This window comes from Nesoenas mayeri (assembly GCF_963082525.1).
Source record: "Nesoenas mayeri genome assembly, chromosome: 1".
Taxonomy (NCBI): Eukaryota; Metazoa; Chordata; class Aves; order Columbiformes; family Columbidae; genus Nesoenas; species Nesoenas mayeri.
Window position 1 is genome coordinate 146994405 of NC_137541.1, and position 23793 is coordinate 147018197.

At 39.6% G+C, this 23793-nt stretch overlaps 1 protein-coding gene across 1 annotated transcript in view; it reads left to right on the forward strand.

Moving 5' to 3' along the window:
* Positions 1–23793, forward strand: part of LOC308052758 (uncharacterized protein) — a gene marked incomplete at its 3' end in the record, with an annotated part of 44519 nt that overhangs the window by 5307 nt on the left and 15419 nt on the right. The window contains exons 5-11 of the mRNA XM_080363372.1: positions 583–648; positions 5118–5238; positions 8184–8329; positions 9749–9892; positions 10973–11137; positions 11981–12329; positions 22720–22837. Of these exons, the coding sequence (XP_080219498.1) occupies positions 583–648; positions 5118–5238; positions 8184–8329; positions 9749–9892; positions 10973–11137; positions 11981–12329; positions 22720–22837 (1109 nt within the window). The remainder of the gene's footprint in view (positions 1–582; positions 649–5117; positions 5239–8183; positions 8330–9748; positions 9893–10972; positions 11138–11980; positions 12330–22719; positions 22838–23793) is intronic.

The window sequence follows — 23793 nt, forward strand, 5'->3', positions numbered from 1 at the left end:
CGTAGGCAGTGTTGCTGATGACCTGACCAATACCATAATAGTATTCCTATCAGAAAAGCTGGCTGGAGGGAGTGTGTCCATCTTTTTAGATTAAATTGAAATTCTGACTTTAGATAGGTGATACAAGAACAGTGAGTTGTTAGCAGTGGGTCTATGTATCGTGCAGAAGGGTGCAGTTCCAGCCCAGTTTAAGTGTGTGCTTGTTTACTCTTTTACTTAAATACTAGGAGGTATTTCTCTTCTTTATCCATCTCTCTGACAAAGTTAATCATGTTTTTTTTGTTTTTGTTTTCATTTTTTTTTATTGCTTTTATATCAACTGCCAGTAAATTCAAGATATTTTGGAAGTATTTTTAATATGAACTAAAGTCTTTTGTTAATGTGGAAGCTAAAATAGAATAATTTGGATAAAATACAGCAAATCTCATGAGATATTTTCTGTTGTAAATTTGAAACTGGTAGTAAGTATGGTGCTACAATAGTACCAAACAATAAAGCAAAGCCATTGTAAAACTGTTTAATGAAGTAAGCTGTGGAACTCTTCTTGCCTGAAGATTTTATTTTTCTCTTTGTTTCTGTTAGAACGATCACCGCAGTTGAAACCAGAGTTTATTTATCCAAATAACAACACAATTGAAGTAGAACTTGGTAAGTAGTGAGTATTTAAGAAGTCATCAACATTCAGTAAAATAAATAAGGTACTGGTCTTCCTGAAGTAATCTGTGAACAGTTCCACTGACTTGAACAAGATTGGGAGATAGGCAAGTGAATTGAGGATATCCGTAAGACAGATGACAGAACATGATACCTGCAAGTAATTTGCAGGGGGAGTAGCTGTATGGCTGAGATTGGAGTCTCTTGATCAGCAGTGTCACCTTGTATGCATTTTTTTTTTTTTTTATTTTGCTATTGCTGTCTGTCCTTTGTACCACTTCTCAGTGTCTATGCCTGGACATATCCTCAGTATCTGTGGAAATATGGTTACATTTATGTAACATGTTAGGATAGCTACCAGTTGACCAGTTTGGTGCTTTTTCCTCCTCCTGTATATTTCCTGTCCCACTTCCCTCTTGACAGCCTGGATTTTATTCCTTGTTGTAAGGTATTGAAAGGTTTCAGATACTGATCTTTTGTGAAACAGTGAGCTGCTAGTTGATGGATATCCTAGGTATTGTTCATCTTAGAAATTTCTTAAACAAGAGATTCTGGATATAAGGAATAACCTTTTCCCAGTGAGGGCAGCCTGGCAGTGCAGCAGGCTGCCCAGAGTTGTCAGTCTCCATCCTTTGAAGTTTCAAAACCTGACCTGGTAAAGCTCTGACCTCACAGCTGACTCTCCTTTGAGCAGAAAATTTGACTAAGGACCTCCCAAAGTCCCATCCAAACCTCAATTACTCCGTGATTCTATGGGTCAAGTATATGTTTTGTAAGTCTTTTCCTAAGCAAACCTATACATGTTTAGATTGCACCATGTAGTGGACAGAGTTGTGTCCTACTAATGTAGTCCAGAAGAATGAGTTTTGGGGCTGCTTGAGCCGTAATGTTTTTCTTGTTTTGCACCAAGGGGAACTGCTTCAAACAAAGTATTTTATTAAAAACAGCATTAACTGATTTTGAAGAAGTGTGATATTCCAGAATTTCCTAGTACAGAATCTAAGCTGTTCTGTAATCTTTTGAGGAATGATTTTTACTAGTTAGTTCATTAGAGAAGCTCTGAGGGAAGGTTGTGTTTGGGCTCTGGCACCACACAGGAACTGAGGCCAGAGCATTGTGGATTATTCTTAAGTATTACACACTGATGGTAGTCCCACGTAACATGTCTACTTTTGCTGCTGCTTTTTCTGATGTTCAGCTTGTAAATACTTTGTGTATCAGGGGTTCTTTTCTCATGTTGAGGCTTCATGTTTCTTTTTACATCATGTGAAGCATTTTGTCTGGCCCAAATTCTAGCTTTTAGCATATGGTATTAAACTGAAGTGAACAGCACTGAAATACTGATGGGTTTGTGGTTTTGTTTGTTTGGGGCTGGCTTTTGTTGCAGTTGTTTGGAGGTGGTTTGTTTGTTTTTTGACCTCAAGAGCTTGTGAAAGATATCTCATTCTGAAGTTGCCAGGTTTTCATGAGGATGAGTAGATTTTGACCAGAATAATGAATGAGCTTTAATAGAAATTATGTTCTTCCAAAGTCCAGAAGGCTTTGTTTTAAATGGGGAGTATTCAGGATCTGATATGAACAGTATTGCTTTGTCAAGTTTACAGTCTGGCACTCTTCATATGGTTACTTAATTCTGTTGGAAATACTCTGAAATGGCTCAGAGGCTGCTTCTTTTCTGGTAATTACATATTCTCTGGCTTCATTATGTTTACATTGCCTGTAGAGCTTTATTTGTGCGCTTCCATTAATAAGGGAATTTGTTCACCAGATCTTAGACTGGAATAAGGAGACTTTCCATTATCATTCCTTTTACCTCACACAACCCTAATTCTTGTGCCTGAAAACTTTGTTTTTCCTTTTTAATAGTAACTGTGGAAGAAATTAAGTAATAGTATGGTGAGGCTTCCCTGTACTGCATCTCTTATCCATTAAAATATAACGTAAATCTCATTTGTGGTTCTGACTGGTAATTAGTTAAAACTTCCCATTTAATTCAGAAAAACTCTTACCAATGCAGCTTCTGTTCAGGAGTCCGATTCACATAGGCCTTTAAAAGGCTCTTTAATTTGATGAAGACTTTTTAAAAATTTTCTTAATCCTTGGTAGTAATTGATTAGAATATGGAGAATTGAGCAATTAGTCCAGGGGATGCCCATGACTCTCCACCTATGTTAAGATGTGTTACGCGACAACTTGTTTAGACTCCTTATTTTAGAACAGCATTTGGTCCACGTGTGTCATGGCTTAGACACTGCATTAATTAAAAGTTGCTGATTAGATGCCTTAGACCCACTAAGATGAACAAACACAGCTTTGCCTTACAGACAGTGGGAGAACAGTCACATGTGAAACTAAAAAGAGACACAAAGCCTTTATCCACTGAACAAGTGGCTACTGAACAGCTACAAATGATTCTTTACTACAGGGAGACCCTTTAAAGGAAGTTGGTGAAGTGTTTGTGGTTTTTCGTTGTTGTTGGGTTTTTTTGTTTTTGTTGTTTGTTTTATTTTTTATTTTTATTTTTTTTACAAATGCCACTGCCATTCAATAGTAATATATTCTGTCTGGTACCTTTAATGACATGCTGGAAAAAAATTTTTGCTCCCGTTAAATGCCTGTAGGACAGAACCTGGAAAAACCTGTATGAACCTGGAAACACCTGTATTTTTGAATGAGAAATGGCAGGAGAAGTTTGTACAGAACCTTAACAGCACATTCATGAATGCATAGAAATCAAAGGCATGGAACAGTTAAGAGACTTTCTGCCTTTTGAAGAGTTTTGCAATGTACTAAACCACATACTTAGAAAAAAATCATTTTTATGGTGGAAGGACATGAGGGAAGAGATTGGGAAGCATCTGTGATTTCTATGTGAACTCTTGTTCAAGTGACTGCTTTGCATGTGAGCTAAAGGTTTATACCATACTTTCGATAGAGACTACCCCTTGGTGGAAGCATTCAGATCTGATGTGGTTCTAGGAAACAAAACACTGAGATCTTTACATACATGAACTAAGAGCCCACCTTCTCCTGTCAAATCATAAATTCCATGTGCAAAATACAGAAGGAAAGGACTCCAAGGAAGCTGCTTACCTTTCTGTAAAATGAGTCCTCTGAGTTACATTGGAAATTAATATATGCTGCAGCTTGGCTTGCTTGCTTAATACTGAGGCATTCTGTAGGATCTGGAGCTGAGTGACAGATGAGCTTGCTCTGGAAGCAGAGTGTGAAGGTGTTCAGAATCCCAGTAGATAGTGTTGGCCAAAAGACTCTGATGTGGAGTGGAGATATGTGTGGTCACTAAGAATAGGATCCAGTTCCAGGGTATAGATGTCTACACATAGAATCATCTTAATCATCTTGGTGGCCTCCTCTGGACCCTCTGCAACAGGTCCATGTCTTTCCTGTACTGAGGGCTCTAGGGCTGGACACAGTACTCCAGGTATAGTCTCACCAGAGCAGAGTAGATGGACAGAATTACCTGTCTTGACCTGCTGGCCACAATTCTTTTGATCCAGCCCAAGATATGTTTGGCCTTCTGGGCTGCAAGTGCACATTGCCGGCTCATATCCAGTTTTTCATCCTGCAGTGCCCCGAAGTCCTTCTCAGCAGGGCTGCCCTCAATCAGCACATCCCTCAGCCTGTATTGATATCGGGGGTTGCCCTGACCCAGGTGCAGAACCTTGCACTTAGCCTTGTTGAACCTCATGAGGTTCACATGGACACACTTCTTGAGCTTGTCCAGGTCCCTCTGAATGGCATCCCATCCGCTGGGTGTGTCAACTGCACCACTCAGCTTGGTGTCACCTGCAAACTTGCTGAGGGTGCACTTGATCATGTCTGTGTCATTGATGAAGATATTAAAGAGTGCTGGTCCTAGTATGGACCCCTGAGAGACATGGGTATCTGCATATGAGCTATGAGCCTTAATTCATACTATTATTAACGAGGGCTTAATTCAATTGCTTGCACATAGATGTGTAGTGTGGTTTTGGGTGGTCTGGCTATGTTAGCAGTGCAGGTTTCTTGAAGATGTGGAGTCCTATCTGCCAGCTCAATACAGATGCCTTGGATGATAGAGAGCATCTCAGATGTCTCCATACTGTGCACCTCCAACTGATTTGAGCCCTGAGTTCTTTCAGTGGACTCTGGAGAGACATTCAGTTAATAAAGTCCAGGTGTCTAATGTGAGTGGACTCCAGCAGAGCTGAACTCTGTTACTAGTTTAGATATCTAGCTCACATGTGGACATGAATGTTTAGATGCCTACATTTAGGGTGGAATTTGTATCCAGTTAGGAGACACCCAAGTGTGGATTAGAAATGGCTGAGTTTTAAGGACTCTGCTTTTCATAAGGTAAGTGTTTTTTTTGATATCACTCCTTTTCCCAGGTGTTCCTTAATCACTTTATGCTATTTCTGTTACAAGACATTCAATTGCCATATTTAAATGTTTTTTTGTAGGTTCTCACATAGTTATGGAATGTAATGTATCAAGTGGCATAAATGGCTTGATTCCATTCTGGCAAGTTAATGATGAGGATGTTGATAGCTTTGATAGCACCTACAGGGAACAGTTTTATGAGTAAGTATCCTTATACATTGAATTGTAAGTATGTTTCTAGATGAAGTAATCTGCAGTAATTTGCAGTGAATTCACCATAAAGTTGACTACTCGTCAAATGTTAAAGTAATTGAAAGACAGATTAGATATGTCTGATACAAAAGTAATGAAGCAATCATATGTAGGTTTTTCTAATGCTGTTGTGAAACATATAATTTTGTAAGGTTTACTTATGCATTTGTTCTTATGCAATCTTTTTTTTGCTAATAGATTAAAGCCTGCTCTCTATCATTAGTATGGGAAGGACAGATTGTTCCAAGATGAAAAATCACCCAATTTACTCTTATTTATGAAGTTGATCCTGTTCAAAGTAGAGAGACAGCTTCTAATCCTCAAGAACAGAAAGCAGAAGCTCTTTTTGTGGGACATATAGGGTTTGTTAATGTTCAGGAAAATTAAACACACTAGGCTCAGAAGTCCTGCTCTCTCAAAAGAAATTGCTGGTTTTCTGTTACTCAGTGACTGGTCTATTCCATAGCAGAGTGTGGATGTACTGTTTGCTTCTTCATTGTACCAATCACTGCTGTTAAACATAACCCTTAAAAAGCAGTGCAAAGAAGAAAGGAAAAAAAAGAATCTCAGCTGATCAGTTCACACTCATGCAGAAGCATTGCTGTCTCCACAAAGTGCCATCAAAGTATGGCTGGAGATTTGGGTTGCAGACTGCTTTTAAAATTATCCTTTTCATTCATCTGTATTTGGCCACAAGAAGAAATCTTAGTTCTAGTTTGTCCCCAGGTTCCTTTAGGGGGAACTATTGATTTCATTATAGATCTGTATACTCGGTTGTTTTCCTATAAATATTAGGGCCCCAACTTATGTCTCTAAGGCACAACAAAGTCCGTTACTCTTTAGGGCATGAAGTTTCTCACCTTCATCTGTTAAGACACATGTGCAGCTCTGTGTAGCTATGTTTGAAGTTACTATAACTCTATAACCGCAGCTGTTTCTGAAACCAACTTAGTGCTGCTAATAAACACATCTTCCTGAAAAGCATTTAATATATTTAACTTGAGGCAGTTCTCTGTTAAGATTTTTGGCTTGCTTGGAAGGGAACTCCATTTCTCATCACTACCCTGCCTGATAATTTTCCCATGCCAGAGTTGACAATGTGCAAAATACATCCTGTTCAAGTTCTAATTAGGATTAATAGTTCAAAATAAGTTATCCAGTATCAGAGAAATAAATCTAATTGCAATAATGTTTTATTTCAAAAAATAGTAGCAATTTCTCAGCAATTAAATTTGCCGAGCATTTGCTAGTACCAAAACACACTGTAGGCATGGCCAACATTGTGGACTTGAGGGCTTATAGCTAGGAGATAGTTCTTTCCTCTGCTGGGAGAAAAGTTAAACCGACTTGAACAAATCTGAACATGTTGCAAAATGATGAGGTTTGTATTGACATTCCATGACAGAAGTTGCTGGCAATTATATATGTAACAGAAACTGGTTCTTCAGGGTGTTCTGCAAAATGAGGTTCCCTCCTTGAGTACATAAGGTCACGTCACTTTGGTATACGGGGTAGGATGCCAGTTTGTAGGTACCTTCTTATTGTGGGTCCTCCCACCCTATACTTGTAAATCTACCTTAGAGCAAGATAGTATTTGACAGGGTAGCATATTATGTCCCAAGCCTCTTGTGACACTAGATATCAGACTTAAAGGCATGTTTGTTGTTGTTTGACACCAGGGTCACCCAGCTCTTATGAATTTTGTTCATCATTATTTCCAAAGTTGTTTGGTGCAATTGATTGTGAACACTGTGGGCTTGGGGAGTCTTCTAGTGTGCTTGGAAAGGTTCCTGGTTCATCATCGGTATAAAGAATTCTGGAAGATGATGTTTCTCTTGACAGTTTTATTACTAGTTATTACTGATTTGAATAATCTTTTATTCACAGAATCATTTAGGTTGGAAGTGACCTCTTGAGACTGTCTAGTTCAACCCTCCCTGTTCAAGCAGGGTCAGATAGAGCAGGTTGCTCAGGGCTGTGTCCAGCTAGGTGTTGAATATCTCCACAGGTGGAGACTTCACAACTTCTCTGGGCAACCTGTGCCAGTGTTTGACCACCCTGACAGTAAAAAAGTGTTCAGATGGAATTTCAGATGGGAAGGTGTTTCAATTTGTGTTCATTGCCTCTTGTCCTGTCAGTGGGCACTACTGAAAGGAGCGTGGCTCTCTCTTCTCCAGTCCCTTCCATCAGGTATTTACACACATTGACAAGTTCCACCGCGTTTCCTCCACTCCATAGCCTCTTCTCCAGGCTGAACAATCCCTGCTCCTGAATATGGCAGATGCTCTGCTCCCTTACTCATTTTCATGGCCCTGCCCTGGACTTGCTCCAGTAAATCCATACATCTCTTGCACTGGGGAGCCCAGAACTGGCTGCAGCTCTCCAGATATGGCCTCACCAGTGCTGAGCAGAGAGGAAGGGTCACCTCCCTCAGCCTGCTGGCAGCACTCCTCCTAATGCAGTCTAGGATGTCAGGGGACTGGTTATTCCTCCTCAGATGCAGGATTTGCGTATCGCTTTGAACTATATGAGATTACTGTCAGCCCATTTCTCTAGTCTCTCAAGGATTTCTCTGGATGGTATCATGACCCTCTGGTGTACCAGCCACCCCTTTGAGCTCTTGTGCAGATGACAGAAAACTAAGGGTGCACTCTGTCCCATCCAGCAAAACAAAAACCCCGACAACCCAATATGTTTGGAAAATGCCAAGTCACCTCTGGTCATGAGGCTGCTTGTTGCAGGATGGTATTAACTGTACGTCTCTGGCTTCTTAGGTTTATAGAAGTAAAAAAAGAATGATACTGTTTTTGTAGATAGATGAATCTCTCTCATATTGAGCACTGATATTTCAGTTTCTCTACAGATGTTTCCTTTTTATGCTTTTTTAATGACAGAGAGAAGATGCCTCATGGAGTTGCTCTATCTGGAACAAAATTTACCATTTCAAAAGTGGAAGTAAAGGATTATGCTCATAAATTTTTCTGTCACGTCATATATGGTTCTCGACAGTTTACAGCCTACATCAAATTGGAATACCCAAGTAAGAGATCTCATCTTGATAAAATAGTGATCTATGATGCTTACTTCTTGGTTACTTCACCCTACTTAGAGCTGTGTGATGTACTGTTGTGCAAATTGGCCAGTGCAGCTCAATACCTTTCTTTCTGATTTTTCTTTGTCATATTCATAGCAAAATTAAAGAAAATAGGTATTTTAATTTGCTTCATCTTCTCCTTCAGTGATTTAGAAAACAATAATGAAAGACTCCAATTTATTTGAAGCAAGTATTAGACCTCAGTGGAATACTGTCATTCATTTTACACACTTAAAGAAGCATGTGGGTCAGAGAAGACTGTCTAGAAGAGCAGTGAAAATGGCCAATTCTCTAAAAAAGCTCAGGGGAAAACATAACAAAGTATGGAATGGACTGTCAAAAGGACATGAATGTATATGTGGACCTGGTTGTTCTATCCTGCAGTAACAAATAATGGACTCAGATTGCCAGGAGAAAGAAGAAAAAAAAAAATCTATTCATATAGTAGGAGAAACTCTAGCAGTGATGATAGTGAAAGAATGAAATAAATTGCATGGAAAGATTATGGACTTTCCATTACTGATGCACGTACTTTGTTATCACCTTCTAGATAGGCTCATGCATGTTGATTAGGAGCATCCTGCCACTGGGAGCATCCTGCCCCAGTCTTGCACTCAGAGACAACGATGTTTGATCTATTGTTGACTAACCTGAAGTTTTCTTTTTAGTAGATGAACTTAAAGGTAAAGTGAGTTTTAAAACTCAATTGCAAGGCTGAAGAAGTTAATCCTTTTTATTTATAAGCAGATACACAGAAAAGCATATAACTAGATGTTATAAGTGCCCATTTAATTTAAATCTGGCAGCAGAAAAGCCTCTGGTCTGTTGAGCTTGTATTCAGCAGGCTTTCTCAACTATGAGCCAAGCCTTTGACAAATGTTCTCAAACTTAGCTTTAACTGGCCACATTGTGAACAAATACTTGACTGAAAGTGGATCTGAGCTCTTGCTTGTTATATAAATTCTTTATAAAGATTATCAAGGTAGGATTTAACCTCAGAAATCCTTGAATATGCATGAATTGAAAATGCAGTTTGTGAAAGGCGTTTTAAGGACAACAAATCTGTTAAGGACAACAAATTAGTAGGTTCAGTGAGAGATCTTTGAAGAAGCTAGAGAAAATGGAAAGCTGGTTGGTCTGGGAAAATAGCCTTTTCAGGAAACCTCTTCCCCAGTTCTGACTTTCTTGCTTTCTGATGGGTAAAATTTTGTACAAGAATTCTCACTCTACTGCTGCACTGGAATATTTTTTTTTTTAAATATTTTACTGACTAAACAATTTCAAGCATCTTTTTTGTCTTTATCTGGTTCTAACATATAACTGTATTTTGTTTCTTTTTTCTCTTCTTATTCCACTCTATTACAGTTAGGAACGTTCAGGGTTACTTAATTGGAGGAGGAGTTTCTTTGACATTTTTGGTATTTTTCACATTATTTATCTACAAGGTCTTCAAAATTGATATTGTTCTTTGGTATCGGGACTCCTGCCACCCTTTCCTGGGTGAAAAAGGTATGTTTGTGTAGCAGTACTGTGTGTTGTCTTGAGCCTTCACCTTCCCTTGCAAAGCAATGAGTTAACCTCATGGAGTGTGATTGGTCTTCCTTGGGATTTTTGAAAGGATAACATCTTTTTAGGATGTTTAGAATTAGTTCAGATAACAAAAGCATCTACAAGAGAAGAATCAGCAACTTTCCATGAATCCGGTGCTACCATTCCTTTCCCTGAAGACCCACTTCAGTGGTTTGAGTGGTGTTCTAACAGCAGTTGTCCAGACAGCAGTTGTTCAGATTTCTTTTAATTACTGTTCTTACAGAAAGCAGTAATACAGTGGAGTTGTTGGGTGTTTTTAGTTGTACATAGACAAACCAGGACAAATGTCACTTTCTTTTGTTTTCTCTTTGAAGGCACTTTTGATTATTTTACTTTCTGTAAATTCCTGGCAGTCAGGAAAATGTTGAAGGCGTGTTGTCTATGAGAGTGTGCTGAAGTATGGGTCATTTCCAAACATCTGAGAGGAGGTACACGGCTAGAGAAAGAGAAAATATTTTGTAGAGATATTGAGGTTCTGTTAGATTTCTTTGAAGTCTTTTAAATTTGTTTTTTCTGAAAAGTTTGTTCCAAGATATCTAATACAGTGCAGATCTTGGAAGCTGCCAAATACTTCATTTTGGTTTTCCTGTCTAAATGGTTGCTGTGTTTTGAAACTCTAGGTTACAAAAATGACCCATGAGTTACAAGACAACTGGAATTTTAAGTATTCAGTGGTACTACTGGAAGTGCTATTTTCCAGATAATTCAGTAATAACATTTTTCTATTTAGAGTTCAAAAAATAATATTCAAACCTACTTAATTTTGCAGGTCTCTTTTGCCTATTCAGGTACAGCATATGGAATTCTAGAAGGCCTGTTTCCACAAATATTTCAGGCTTGTTATAACTGTACATGCTTAGATAATAGCAGGATTAAGACCTGAAACAATGATTCAAGTGGGGAAAAAATTGAGTTTAGAGATTTACGTTGTTTGTTTCCTTACTTGTTTTTGTGTCTTTAGAATCCACTTTTATGTAACTCCTTTTGCTCACTCTTCAGTTTCAGATGGGAAGCTCTACGATGCTTACATTCTGTATCCAAGGAACAGAGAGAGCTGTTTGTATTCATCAGATATTTTTGCTCTGAAGATACTGCCAGAGGTCTTAGAAAGACAGTGTGGATATAACCTGTTCATATTTGGGAGGGATGATTTACCAGGAGAAGGTAAGATATCTGAAGACAAGTTACACCTGAGTTTTCTCATTGGCAGCTGCAAATACAACTCAGAAATGGGCAATCAGCTGTGATTCTAAATATCTCTCACCATTGAATAAGCTACGATTTTGTTATTCTCTCTGATGGAGAATGAGAAATACAGCACTGGGTACTCCCATGGTGTTTATCTTAGCCTTTCCCTTGTCATTCTTTAGCTCTTCCAGGTTTTTTTCAGTGCCTGGCTAGCCTAGATTTCTGGGAGATGGAAAGATGTCAAGGGGAAGAAGAGTTGAAATTGTGGTTGTGGATGATCTCTAAGGGTCAGGGTTCTTCTCAGGGTTAACTCGTATGGTTTTTGTGTGGCATTTAGCATATTTTGCTGTTTTAGAGTTAATTGTCTGAAATGCCATTGAATGAAGGATTCTTTGCTTTCTCTTCTGCTTGCATGTAACAGAAAACAGTTAATCATATCAGTACAAGCCATTTAAAGGAAAAGGTCACAGTTGTATCCAGCCCTGTGGTTTTTGAACTTGTTTTTTTGCAATTGCACCTATGATGCTAATAAAATGGCATTAGCAAGATTAGTAGATAGTTGGTAGCACTTCTTTGTTTATGCAGAACAAGAATACAGACATGCAGTCTGATGGGGTTGGATTGTGTTACATTGGCCAAATCTTTATTTGTTGGCTAATCCAATGTAGCTGCTTGCACGCTCTTTACCTGTCCCTCTTTGTGAGGTAAAGTGTGTTGTCTCAAATATCAGACAGTAAATGAAGCAGCTGCAAGATAACACATTGGTGACATAAAATAGAAACACAGAGCCTTAATTTTGCACAACCTTTTTCTCTACAGCTGTGATCAGCGTTGCTGATGAAAAAATCCGTCAAAGTAGAAGAGTGATAATTGTTTTAGTACCAGAACCCTCCTGTTACAGTGTTATTGAAGATGTGTCCGAAAAGCAGCTAGCCCTATATAATGCTCTTATCCAAGAAGGCATTAAAGTAATTCTCATTGAACTTGAAAAAATCCAAGATTATGCGGACATGCCAGAAGCCATCAAATATATTAGGCAAAAGCACGGGGCTATTCGATGGAAAGGGGACTTCTCAGAAAGGTCTCACTCAGCAAATACCAGATTCTGGAAGAAAGTGCGTTACCACATGCCATCCAGAAAAAATGCACCTTCATCAGGATTGCATTTGTTACAGAGAGACTTTAATTCTCCCTAAATAACAACAGAAGAATGATACTTATTGACCAATCTAGTTCACATGGTTGGTGATGGATGGATTGAAGGTCACATGTATCTGTGTTGTGCAGACAATTTCACGTGAATTTTCTGGATTGAAGGTACTACAGCTTTGTCTATAGACATGAGTCATCCTTTCTTCTGGACAGATCAACAGAACACCTTGCAATGTTGTCAGTAGCACAGTGGTGACATGGAAAACTTGTAAGAAGGTACATGAGGCCTTTTCCAAGAATTGTACTGTGGAATTCTTTTGGTATTAAAAATGGAAGGGGAAAAAAAACTATCAAAAACCCAGAAAACTTGTTTTTCTGCAATTAATGGTCGAATATGAAGGGAACTATATTAATTATAATTGTGACATTGTGTAATTGGTGTGGCTGATGCCAGTAAATGTTTTTGTTTCATTTTTTTTTTAATGAAATGGCATAAAACCTTTATTTGTTAGAATTTTGTTATTTGCTCAGAGATAAATCCCTCCGTGTTACTGTATCAGTGTGGTGTTGTCCAAGAGAAAAGCTAAGGACAATCCCAGCCCTCCAAAAGTGCTATTGAACCTGACAAAGGATAAATATACTTCATTCATCTTTTTTTTTTTTTTACATTTTAAAGAACTGTGCCATTTTTAGTGAACTGTCCCACACAGACATTGTAAAAATTCCATTGTAATGCTGTACTGACTCAAAAAGAAAAATCTCCAGAGGATTTTTTTTCTAGTTAAGTGGTTTAATACATTTGTCCTTATTACCCAAGTGGAACAATTAGTTAATGACACAGACTCTCTCATGGGGAGTACAGGATGGTTGGCTTCATCTGCCTCAACCTTAAGGACCAGATCAAGGAGCTTCAGTGCACCCACTTCTCATGGGTTGTTGTTGCTGAAGGAGAGCAAGTCTTTCTTCTTCTTCCCAGCCAGGGTGTTCACTCTTGCATTTGTCAGCTCTGAAACTTGAGCCTGAGTGAACAGACTTATGTGACAGAAATTGTTATTTTCCTGAGAATAATTTTCTCCTAGTTTAGTGAGGTTATCTGGTTCCCAGATGGTTCAGAGTGCAATGGGAGAAGAAAAGCAGTAGCTGGGCCATGCTTTTTTGCTCCGGGTATGTTTAGAAAACAGAGCTAAAATAAGATTGTTGCCCCATACTCCTTAAAGTGAGAGATGCCCCGAGTTACCCTCTGCAGCTTCTTGTTTTTCTCATTTCCCCTGATGATGTAAGGAATTTGAGGTGACTGTCTACCTGATTTGGTTGGGGCTAGATGAATTGAGGCTGCAGTTGCAGCTTCCATACAGCTGTTTGGGAGAGAAGGTTGTTAAAAGCTACTGTGCAGATTGAATCTTTCCTCTCTCTTCCCCACCCAGTGTTTTCTATGATACAGTTTTGTTAACTCTGAAGTTATGTTTGACTTGTGAATTCGCAGTGGTGTAGTTTATAATGCTAGATTATTTTTTTGCGGGAGAGAATAGTCAAGACAGAAGTGTCAAGGGAGGGACAGTTTGGGCTGTGAAGTGCCACATTCACTGAGCTGTTGCACACCATCAGCTTTTAAATGCACTGTGTGTTTGGTAATGTAAAAGAGCCTGGAGATCCACCTGATGTTACTGATACCCATCTGAGCAAGGCTAAATGTTATGTTTCACATCAACAGAAGAATTTAGTGGGACAAAAGCTGTACGGTTTGATCACAGAACTCTTCTGTAAGAAGATCCCTATATCAAATGTGAGGACTAGACACTGGCAGTACGGTGTTTGTACTCTGAGGACTAGGGTGTAATACTGACTTTGCACTTGCAGTGTGCAGGCCAACAGAGTTCCAGCAATTTCAGGCCTCCTGAGTTATTTTTTTGCTGACTGGAATAGATTGTATGAAAAACTGCTACTTGTTATCCCTACCTTTGGTGGAAAGTTATTTTACTGAGCCAAAATACTGTTTTTAAAAAATATTTGTTCCTTTTGATATATTTATACAACTGATGCTAAAGTCTTCATGTGTTTTTTGTAAAGACACTTTGAAGAAATGTCCATTTTTTAATTCAATAAAGCACTACAGTTTTTTTTCTTACTGCGCTGCTTTTTTTTTCTGCTTTCTCCCCATTCCTCCACTACAGTATGCTGAGAATGAACAACTGCAAGCAGCAGTCTTGACTTGAAGGGTCTTAAGCAAGACTGCTGCATTAGATCTGTGTTCAGGTTCCTAAGTGTGTTTGGGGGAAAGGTCTCATTAACCATTGTGTTAATCTGGTCTTGGCACATCAGCACTAACCACTTCAAGCCTGGGCAAGTGGCAGCTGTGAGCTTGACTCTGTCCTGTCCTCTCCTTGCAGTGAGGTCCAGGTAGAGCAGCCCCAAGGCTTCTGGGACCAGCACAGTCCTCAGCAGTGCCCCACTGAGCAACCTTCTGTTGCAGCTTCCCAAGATCTGGGAGAAATGCAGGAGACCTCAAATAGAAGGGATGTGAAGGGTTTCTCAGCAGTCATGGGGAGGCATCATGCTCTGTGTAGCTCTTTGGGCAAGTCCTGACTTCCTAATATGCTCCAAGAAAGCCAGAGCTTGTCAGCACATCATCAGCAAACTCAGCAGATATCTATGCTACGTCAAGTGGAAAATAAAGTTTTCAGAGATGTCTTAATGAGAAAGGAATATTTTGACCAGCATTCAGCATTATTGAGAAGGGATTTTATAGATTTTGAATTAAGTTATTTATTTGTATTATCTGTTTTAACAATTAATTTTTATTGCATTTAGGAATATAATCTGTTTAAGAACAAAAGGTCTTTCTTAGATTGACAGAGGAACTTGTACTAACTGTTATTACTGTAAAAGGAATGAAGGGAATTACTTATGCAAAATAACATTATTATTTGGAAAAACAATGTAAGCTTTATGTAAAAGTTATTAGTCTACTTTTTAGTCTTTTGTGTAATTAAGTGATGCAATTTTATGGCTTTTCTGTCGTTTCTTTATCTAAATCCAAAACTTAGACGTGACGATTCTATGTATTCATAAGGAATGTTGAACTGGAACAGACAAAAGAATGTTTTTCTTCAATTATAGTGATGCTTTCTAAAATATGAATTTACAATAGAATTATTATAAATCTGGTAATAGTTTTGTGTGCTTAGAAGCATATTAATTTTTAAATTCAGAGCTCAGGAGCACAGCCATTACCCAGTTACTCTTTACTTGGTGCTCCTGTCAGCAGTTATTCTTTCCTAGTCAAATGATGTTGGCTATGAGTGAAGAGTGAAAATCGGTGGTGGAAACCACCAGCCGGGAAGTTCTATATATTGACACTTGCAATTTCTTGGAAGGCAAGTGTGCTGAGGAACAGACAGGTCACCACTAGTGGCAGTTCATCAGGCTATGGAGCATGAATGTGGGTGGTTTGGAAACCTTCCTAGCATGACATATCACCTTCATTACTTTGGGAATGCAAGTCCAGGCAGGTGAGTCTTCTGGGAACATGCAGAAGGGCAAATAAAACCTTTGAGAGATCTCCATGGCAATAACTGTATTTACAGGACGTTAGTTCTGTACTATCTCCTTTTACCTTCTTATGTTATCTCCAATAACCTGAATTTTAATGAATATCCCATGGAGTCTGAGCACCTTTCTCACTGGAATCTATAATGAACGTTTGCAGCGGTGCATTACAGGTGCCTTAGGTACTTCTCTAACTTTACTGGAAGTAGTTCACCTGATTCAAGACAGCACTTAATATTTTTTTTTTTAACAGATATACTGGTAAGTCATGGGAATCTTGATACCAAATTCTTCTCCTTAGTCTGTGATTTGGGATGGCACACTGTTAATTTTGAGCAAAAAAAAAAAAGAATTAAAGAATAGTGGTGTAATTTCTGAGTGCACAAGGAGCACAAGTAAACTTTGTAGTGAGCCAGGCCTCTGGGTCACATACACAACTTCCAGTTGTTGTGCCATTGGTAAATTATATAAAAACTTAATTTTGTTTGTGCTGACAGCACTGATGAAAACATCAATATGAAGGCAATGGCTGATCCCCTGGTGAGTTCCCTCTGTGACTGTAATTACTGCCACACCTTGGCTCTTCCCTTTTCAAGCATCTGCTGTCATCTTTCACTAGTTGGCTTTCCAGTCGGCCTTGTAATTCTGGTTTTGCAATGTAACTCAGCTTTCTCTGCTCTACCATGACAATAAGCTTCCAAGCTAAAGGCGATTTTTTGTTTGTTGAAACAAACCAACAGAATAATGTGATGTAACTGAATGCTACAACACTACTTTTTTGCATTTTCCATTTCCAGTTTTCCACTCCTGTTTTAACCTTTCTGAATCAAAAGTTTTGCATACCCCGCAGTTGACTGTTTTTGAATACTTCTTCCTCAATAGAATTTTTTTCTGTTCTCCGATTGTATAATATATACATTTAAAAAAATAAGTTAGAATGTTTTTCCTGCAGAATAGTTTTTCTGTTCCTCCATCTATTTCAGATGGAAAGAAGAAGATATCACATCTGGCAGCAGCTCTTGACATGCTTCAAGATTACTGAGCCTGCAACTTCATACACCAGTTACTCTGGAATTTAGCATAGAAACTGCCTTAGTGAAATATGCAGAAAACTTACAAATTTTGCTTTCTTCTTAGTTATTATAGTTTCTTGGATCATATCTTTACTTCTATTAGTCTTGCTGCCTTCCCCTCCCATAATTGCCATTCACTTTCTCAAAAGAAATGCGATGATTAATGTGGTTTTGTGGCCACATGTAATTCTTTTGCTTATTCTGATTGCACTGAATTCCTCCTTCATTGCTCACTTTTATAGCTAAAGAATATTTCATTCAATATTTAAATTTACCTTGTGAATCTAAATTCTATCCCACTTTTGCCAGTGCTCGTGGCTATGACCTTAAAACCAGATCTTTGTTTACTGGTCAGTCCCATGTCCCATTTCTCTTATGTTTTTTGCCAAAGCAGATTCCCCCAGCTGAGTTTTAAGCCTTCCTGCAGATAATGTAGGAGAAAGTTAATTTCTTGGAAGCATGAAAACCAATAAATAATTTTCTTGGGGGGAAAAAAGGATAAATTTTGCCATAAAAACTGTGCCTGACTTTTCTACTAGAAACCTGCTAGAAGTAAAAATTATCTCCTGTGCTCTACTGGTGAATAATTTATAACTGCAAGATGTTTGATTACCACACTTACAAGTAAAATTCTTGTAAGATGAATGTCTGCAAGATGTAAATGCTAAGCTAGTTGCTCAGTGTTAAAACCAAAATGGGATTACTCAGTAAAATGGAATTATACATTCTCAGCACCGCAAGCACATTCAGCCTTGACATTCCTAGTATTGCCATTTGGGATGACTGGTATCAAAATAGGCTGTTGTATGCAGCTTTAACAGTGCCTAAACAATTAGCTGCAATTACATTTCTTGATATTGTTTCTTGTAGCTTTAAGATTTTTGTACCTACAATATTCTTAATGTCTTCTTTAAAGTTATCTTGTGCAACAAAGCTTGAAGTAGAAATGGCAGAAAAAATAAATATAAAGGGCTTTAAAATTCTGTTACGTTTTTATTTGCCCTTTTCAGCTTCAGAGAAAAAAAAGATATGTGATGAATATATATTGCAGCCAAAACCAAAAAATATGATTGTGGCTACAAACCACATAGTTCTGCCCCAAATATATGTCCGGATGTCTTAGAGACACGGTGTGACTAGTGTCTCTTTCCACGTAGAAGAGATGATTTACCAGGAGTAGGTAACACAGAAGATTACCAAATTCTATAATTTCCTTTACAAAAGTAGCAAGTATGCTTGCCTGTCATTGTCACTTGCCTTAAAAAAAAAAAAAAAATCAGAGCAAGTGTTGCCCTGATTTTTGCAGAGTAAATCAGTTGATGTGCCAAACCTGTTGTCCACACAATGCATGTTTCAAGAGACTTTATTTCAGAGCAACTGCTGTCAAGAACTGTTGATAGCATGGCCAAGCAGCTGGAGCTTGTCATCAAGTTTTACATCCTCTATGTTACATCTGTTCCATGGGCTCCAACATTGTTTGGTGGTACAAAGTGTTTGGGGTGGGCTTGAGAGGGAGATCAGCTTCAAAAACACTCTCTTGATCAAACAAAAAATGCTAATGCAACTGCATGCATATGCCTGAAGGAGGTTTATATATGTGAAAAGGGAAAGTTGTCAGTATTATAAATCAGGGAACACAAATTGATTTTGAAAGCTGGAACAAAACTACAGCGGGATGCAGAAAATCTAGAGGTTTGTGGTAATGAAAGGCAATGGTCTAAATTCACCACAGGCAACTTCAATCCCATCCCTACCTAAGTGCATGCTCTCACTCTGATTTCCTTCCATGAATAACTCAAAAGGATTTAATTATTTGCTGCAGGTAACATTCTCCCTTCATTGGTTACGTAATGTTTATCAAATAAATAAAGCAGATGCATGCCACCATCCAATGAAAAACCACTGCACAGATATGATCAGGGCGTTGTTTGGATAACTCTCTGCTTAGCATCACCCTCTTTGCTGGAGCTGGTGGTTCCTGGTCTGCTTTAGGGTATCCCTGGTGATCACCTTAAAAGTTCATGCAGACCGGTGTCAGTGTCCACTTTCCTTGGACAATGCACTTCTCTGCTCTTCCCTGCAATTTTTGTTTTGTGACTTTCATGTTCTGTATATTTTTCTGTCTCATGAAATCCAGCCTTTCAGCTTTACTGTAACATGTTTTTTCTAAATTCTGATTCATATCAGCCGCTGAATAGTTCAATGATTTAATAGTTCTCATTTTGCCTATTCAGTTTGGTACAGTTTTAACAATACCTTTTATACCAAACACATTTTTACTGGAAACATTTTTTCACGATTAGTAATATTATAATGAAGACAGGAAAAAAAAACCAAACAACAAACAATCAAAACCAAACAACAAACAACTACATACAGTAGAACCTCTGGCATGTATGTCTCAGAAAGAATTCTTCAAAAGCGAATGTTTTTTTTTTTTTTTTTTAAATCAGTGCTTCTAGAAAAATGTAGTCGATCAGATTATGGAACACCTCACTCGTGTTTATGGTAACTAGATCTATTGCAACTCATAGATGTTTGTTCGTGGTGCAAAATATTACAGAAACTAGAATTTTTGCATAAAAAATATTTGACCTAACACAGTGAGTTCATAAGAAAGGTTTCCAAAATGAAATATGGATATAATTGCTGACTGAAGAGAGGCTAACTGACTGCACAAATCCTGCTGTCCTTGCTGAGATGAATAAATCCATTCTCTGTGTTCCTCCCAACAGGCTAATGCCTGAAGCTCCTACAAGATGCCTCCAGCCAGCATTATGTACCTTGAATTGGTGGAGGACAATATATGCAGGCATAGCAGAGAGTGATCTCATCTTTGCTTATCCGTGGCTACCACACGTTGGGCAGGATGGCTGAACATGTTTCAATTCAGTAAATACAATAGTACCAGAAAGTGGAATGAAAGAAGGACCAGAAGTAGAATGAAAAACCAGGGTGAAAGGAGCAGGACATGTCTGGATCATTCCCCACAGTTTTTGCAAAATACTTGCAATTTGCTTAGCAAATGTGTTTATGATGTATTGTTAACAATAATGAGAATATCTACCTTGATAATTCTAAAAGGTCCATGACTTCTGCCTACTTTGGGCGAAAGCTATAAAACAGCTTTCCTCTGCCTTACTGTCTATTTTAGTAGTTAGTCAACAAGTGACAATGCAGCCCCAAATGCTCATATCCGATTCTGTGTTTGCCACACCACATTTGAAGAATGTCTGCTTCAAAGAACTCTGACTCCAGCCATGGCGTGCAAGTGAAACAGGGAACTAAGAAACACCAGCACAGAGAGAACGTAATGTTCCCAGAACAGCCACAAGCTACGTAAGCTCTGCAAAGTGTCAGGGCTCCTTAAGAGCTGTTAAGCTTTCTGGCAAAAACTTAGCAGTTAAAGTTCAAGCTTCAGGGAAAATATCCCAGGGACATGGTTTCAGACTAAATGAGGGCAGATTCAGGCTAGAAATGAGTAAGACATTTTTTATGATGAAGGTAGTGAAACACTGGCCCAGGTGCCCAGAGAGGTGGTAGATGCCCCATCCCCGGGAACATTCAAGGTCAGGCTGGACGGGGCTCTGAGCAACCTGATCTAGTTGACGATGTCCCTGCTCATTGCAGGGGAGTCAGACTAGGTGATATTTTAAGGTGCCTCTGAACCCCAGCTGTTCTGTGATTCAGTGTGGCTGTCTGGGGAATTTAGACCAAGCTGTCAAAGCAGCCTGTTGAAGAAGCCAGTAAAACTGTTTATGTCCCTGATATGCTCCTGCCAACAGGCTCTGTAGCATTGAGGGAACCTTTCTTTTCCAGTGTAACGCTATCTCTTCAGCTAGAGAAGTCTGCAGCTGCCTGTACTGCAAGGCAAGGCAAAGCAAAGCAAAGCAAACCAAAAAACAAACCAAAACAAAACAAAGCAAAAAAGAAGAAAGTCACGCCAAATCTTGCAATCTTTTGAGGATTTCCTGCCGGCTCCCCCCTCGCCTGCCCTGGGGCGGAGGCCGAGTCCTGGCCGCGGCAGCGCAGGGCAGGGGACACGACAGGTCAGACGGTGGCTGAAGCGAGGTGGCCGCCTCACCTGGTGCCAGCGCCTACCTTTTTCAACAGAAAGTGCCTCTTGCCGAAAAGCCGTATTTTTTCTCAGCCTGGGTTTAATCAGCACCGCCTGCCAGCGCCGGGACACCTGCCTCCCTGCGCTGGGGCGGGGTGGGGAGGCGGCCCGGACCTGACGCGGGGCTACCTCACCGCCTCAGGGACACTCAGGTCCTCAAGCGGCAGCCGGAGAGGGTGAGGTCTCGCTGGCAGGGACAGCAGCGGCGTCGCGCTTCGCGGGCTGCCAGGGCTTTTAAGAGACGGCGGAGGGGGCCCCCCCACCTCGCTCCACCCTCACCTGGCCGGGCCAGCAACCCCGCAGCAGGTAGGCAGCCGCGGGGATTCCCCTGGGCGCTGGACCAGCCTGATGGAACCCGCTTGCTCTCAGCGCCGGCTGTCTGCCACTGATGCGGGTGGCGGGGGTTCCGCGGCGGGGGCAGCCGGCGAGGGTGGGGGCGATCGCCGTGGCAATGCCGGCCGGGCGGGGGGCGAGGGGGCGGCATTGGGTTGAGGATGGTGGGGAATTGTCTATGGTAGCAGGGAGTGCTTTCCTCCATCGGTCGTGTAACAGGGCGCTTGGTGTAAGCCAGTTTGGGATAACCTGGGGGAAAAATACGTAGAGATGTGCCCATAGTTGTGCTCTGATCTGATGTCCCATTTTTGGGGCTGTGAGGTGGCTCAGCCCGAGGTGGTGTCTCTTGGGGGAACGAAGGGCTGGGGACGAGTGAAATCTGTTTTCAAAGCTCAGCATTTTCCTCTGCAAGCCGTGTGTGTGATGTGCCTGGGTTTCTAAGAGGAAACGTGAGAGCACCTTTTGTTTGAAGTTATTAATAAAGCTCAGCCCTCGGGTCTGGTGGGTCTCCAGAGAGTGCACAGACACCGGTGCACCTCGCCCTGCCATGGGCACCTCAGCAGTGACCGGAAGCACGATTCTTACACTGCTGGGAGCTGCAGTCCCTTTGCAATCAATGCTTCCAGGAATACGTAAGAATTTAAATAAAGAGTATGAAAAAAAATTCTGATGTACCTGCTGAGGGATGTCAGCGATTCACAGAAAAATGACTGTTGAGATAGTCTCAGTACTGTAACCACATACTGATACAGAAGCTAAACCAGCTCTTCAACACTGGTTGGATATGCCTCAACACTGAAGGAATATGTGGTTTTGTGATAATATTTTTTCCTAGATCATACAGAATCACAGAACACAGAATCACAGAATGTTAGGGATTGGAAGGGACCTCAAAAGATGATCTAGTCCAATCCCCCTGCCGGAGCAGGAACGCCTAGATGAGGTTACACAGGAATGTGTCCAGGTGGATTTGGAAGGTCTCCAGAGAAGGAGATCTAAAGTGGGACGCTTGATTAAGTTCTTTTGAAGAGACATGGCATACCTTGCAGTTATCAGAAGTGTTTAAGCTAATATGAATATATATTTTTTATGATTTAAAATGTTTGTGGGCTGATATAAAAGAAAAAACAAACAATAAAAGAAAAAACAAACAATACTCACTCTGACTTTCTGTCAGTTCCCTCAATTCTGGGAACAGGACTGTTGCATGTTTTGATTCGTCCATGTTTTGGATAAGACATTGAAAGAAAATGTGCCACAAGTGTGCAAAAATTAGTGAAAGCCATGATTCTTCAAAGTTCTGATGAGACTATTTTTTTAATATTTTTTTTTGATAGATCAACTTTTAAAGGACTAGAGAGCAGAGAAAAAGGTGCCCGTATAAATTCAATGACAGATTTTAATGAGAATTATGCTTTACTGTGTGCTATCATGGATGCTGTAATTGTAATTCAGGTGCGTGTATCACTGAAGATATCTTTCAGACACCTGTTTTTTGTTTTTTTTTTTTTTTCAATCTGAAATTGACAGAAATATTTTCTTTCAGGGTGGAACTTTATGGACATGGACTCAGATACATGGAATTTTTTCCACTCTGGAAAATTTGGACAAAGATAACTCCAGCTGAATACTGTCCTGAGTAGTGAAGTTCCACAGGTCAATTGGAGGCTCAAGATGTGGACAAAATGGCTGCAAAAAGGGAGAAATGTAGCTGTTTATCATGGTGGAATGTGGTAGGAAAAACATTTGCGCTTGACTCTGCAGACATATGTTCGCTATTTTTGTCATGAATTATGTGAATACCTACACAGAGCAGAGCCTAATTTTGCTGTTGAGTATACCTTCCACAAAAATCTAACTTTTGTCATCATGATTACTCAGAGACAAGAAGGAGTCTCCTCAGAGCAGTTCATATGTTTAATTTTACACAGAGCTATAGATATTTGCAGGTCTTCCATGTTGGCAAAAGGACAAGTTTTAAATTTAAATAGATAGAAAGAACATTTAATTTATAGAGAACCAGGATTCTGGAAGATTTTATTTCAGAACATGGTGAAATGCTTCTGCTGTATCTACTGAATCTACTGATAAAGGCAAAAACTGTCTGAGAGAGCATATATGAGACAGAACAGTACAGTAAGGTTATGCTGTAATGGAACAGAGCTTATGAAAAAACAGTGATTCAGAGTCATCAAAAATCATTAAAAACCCCCTGGTCATAAATGAAGTCTATTCAGTCCCATTTTCTCTTAAAATTATTTCCATTATAATATTTTCATCTTCTTTAAAATTGAAAACTAGAGATTTTAAGAGTTACTGTCCATCACAGTTAATGAAGGAAGTTGGAGGTTTTGTACAAACACACATAAACCCCCTTCAGTGATTTTAAAGTTTTGTGTATTTCTTTTTAT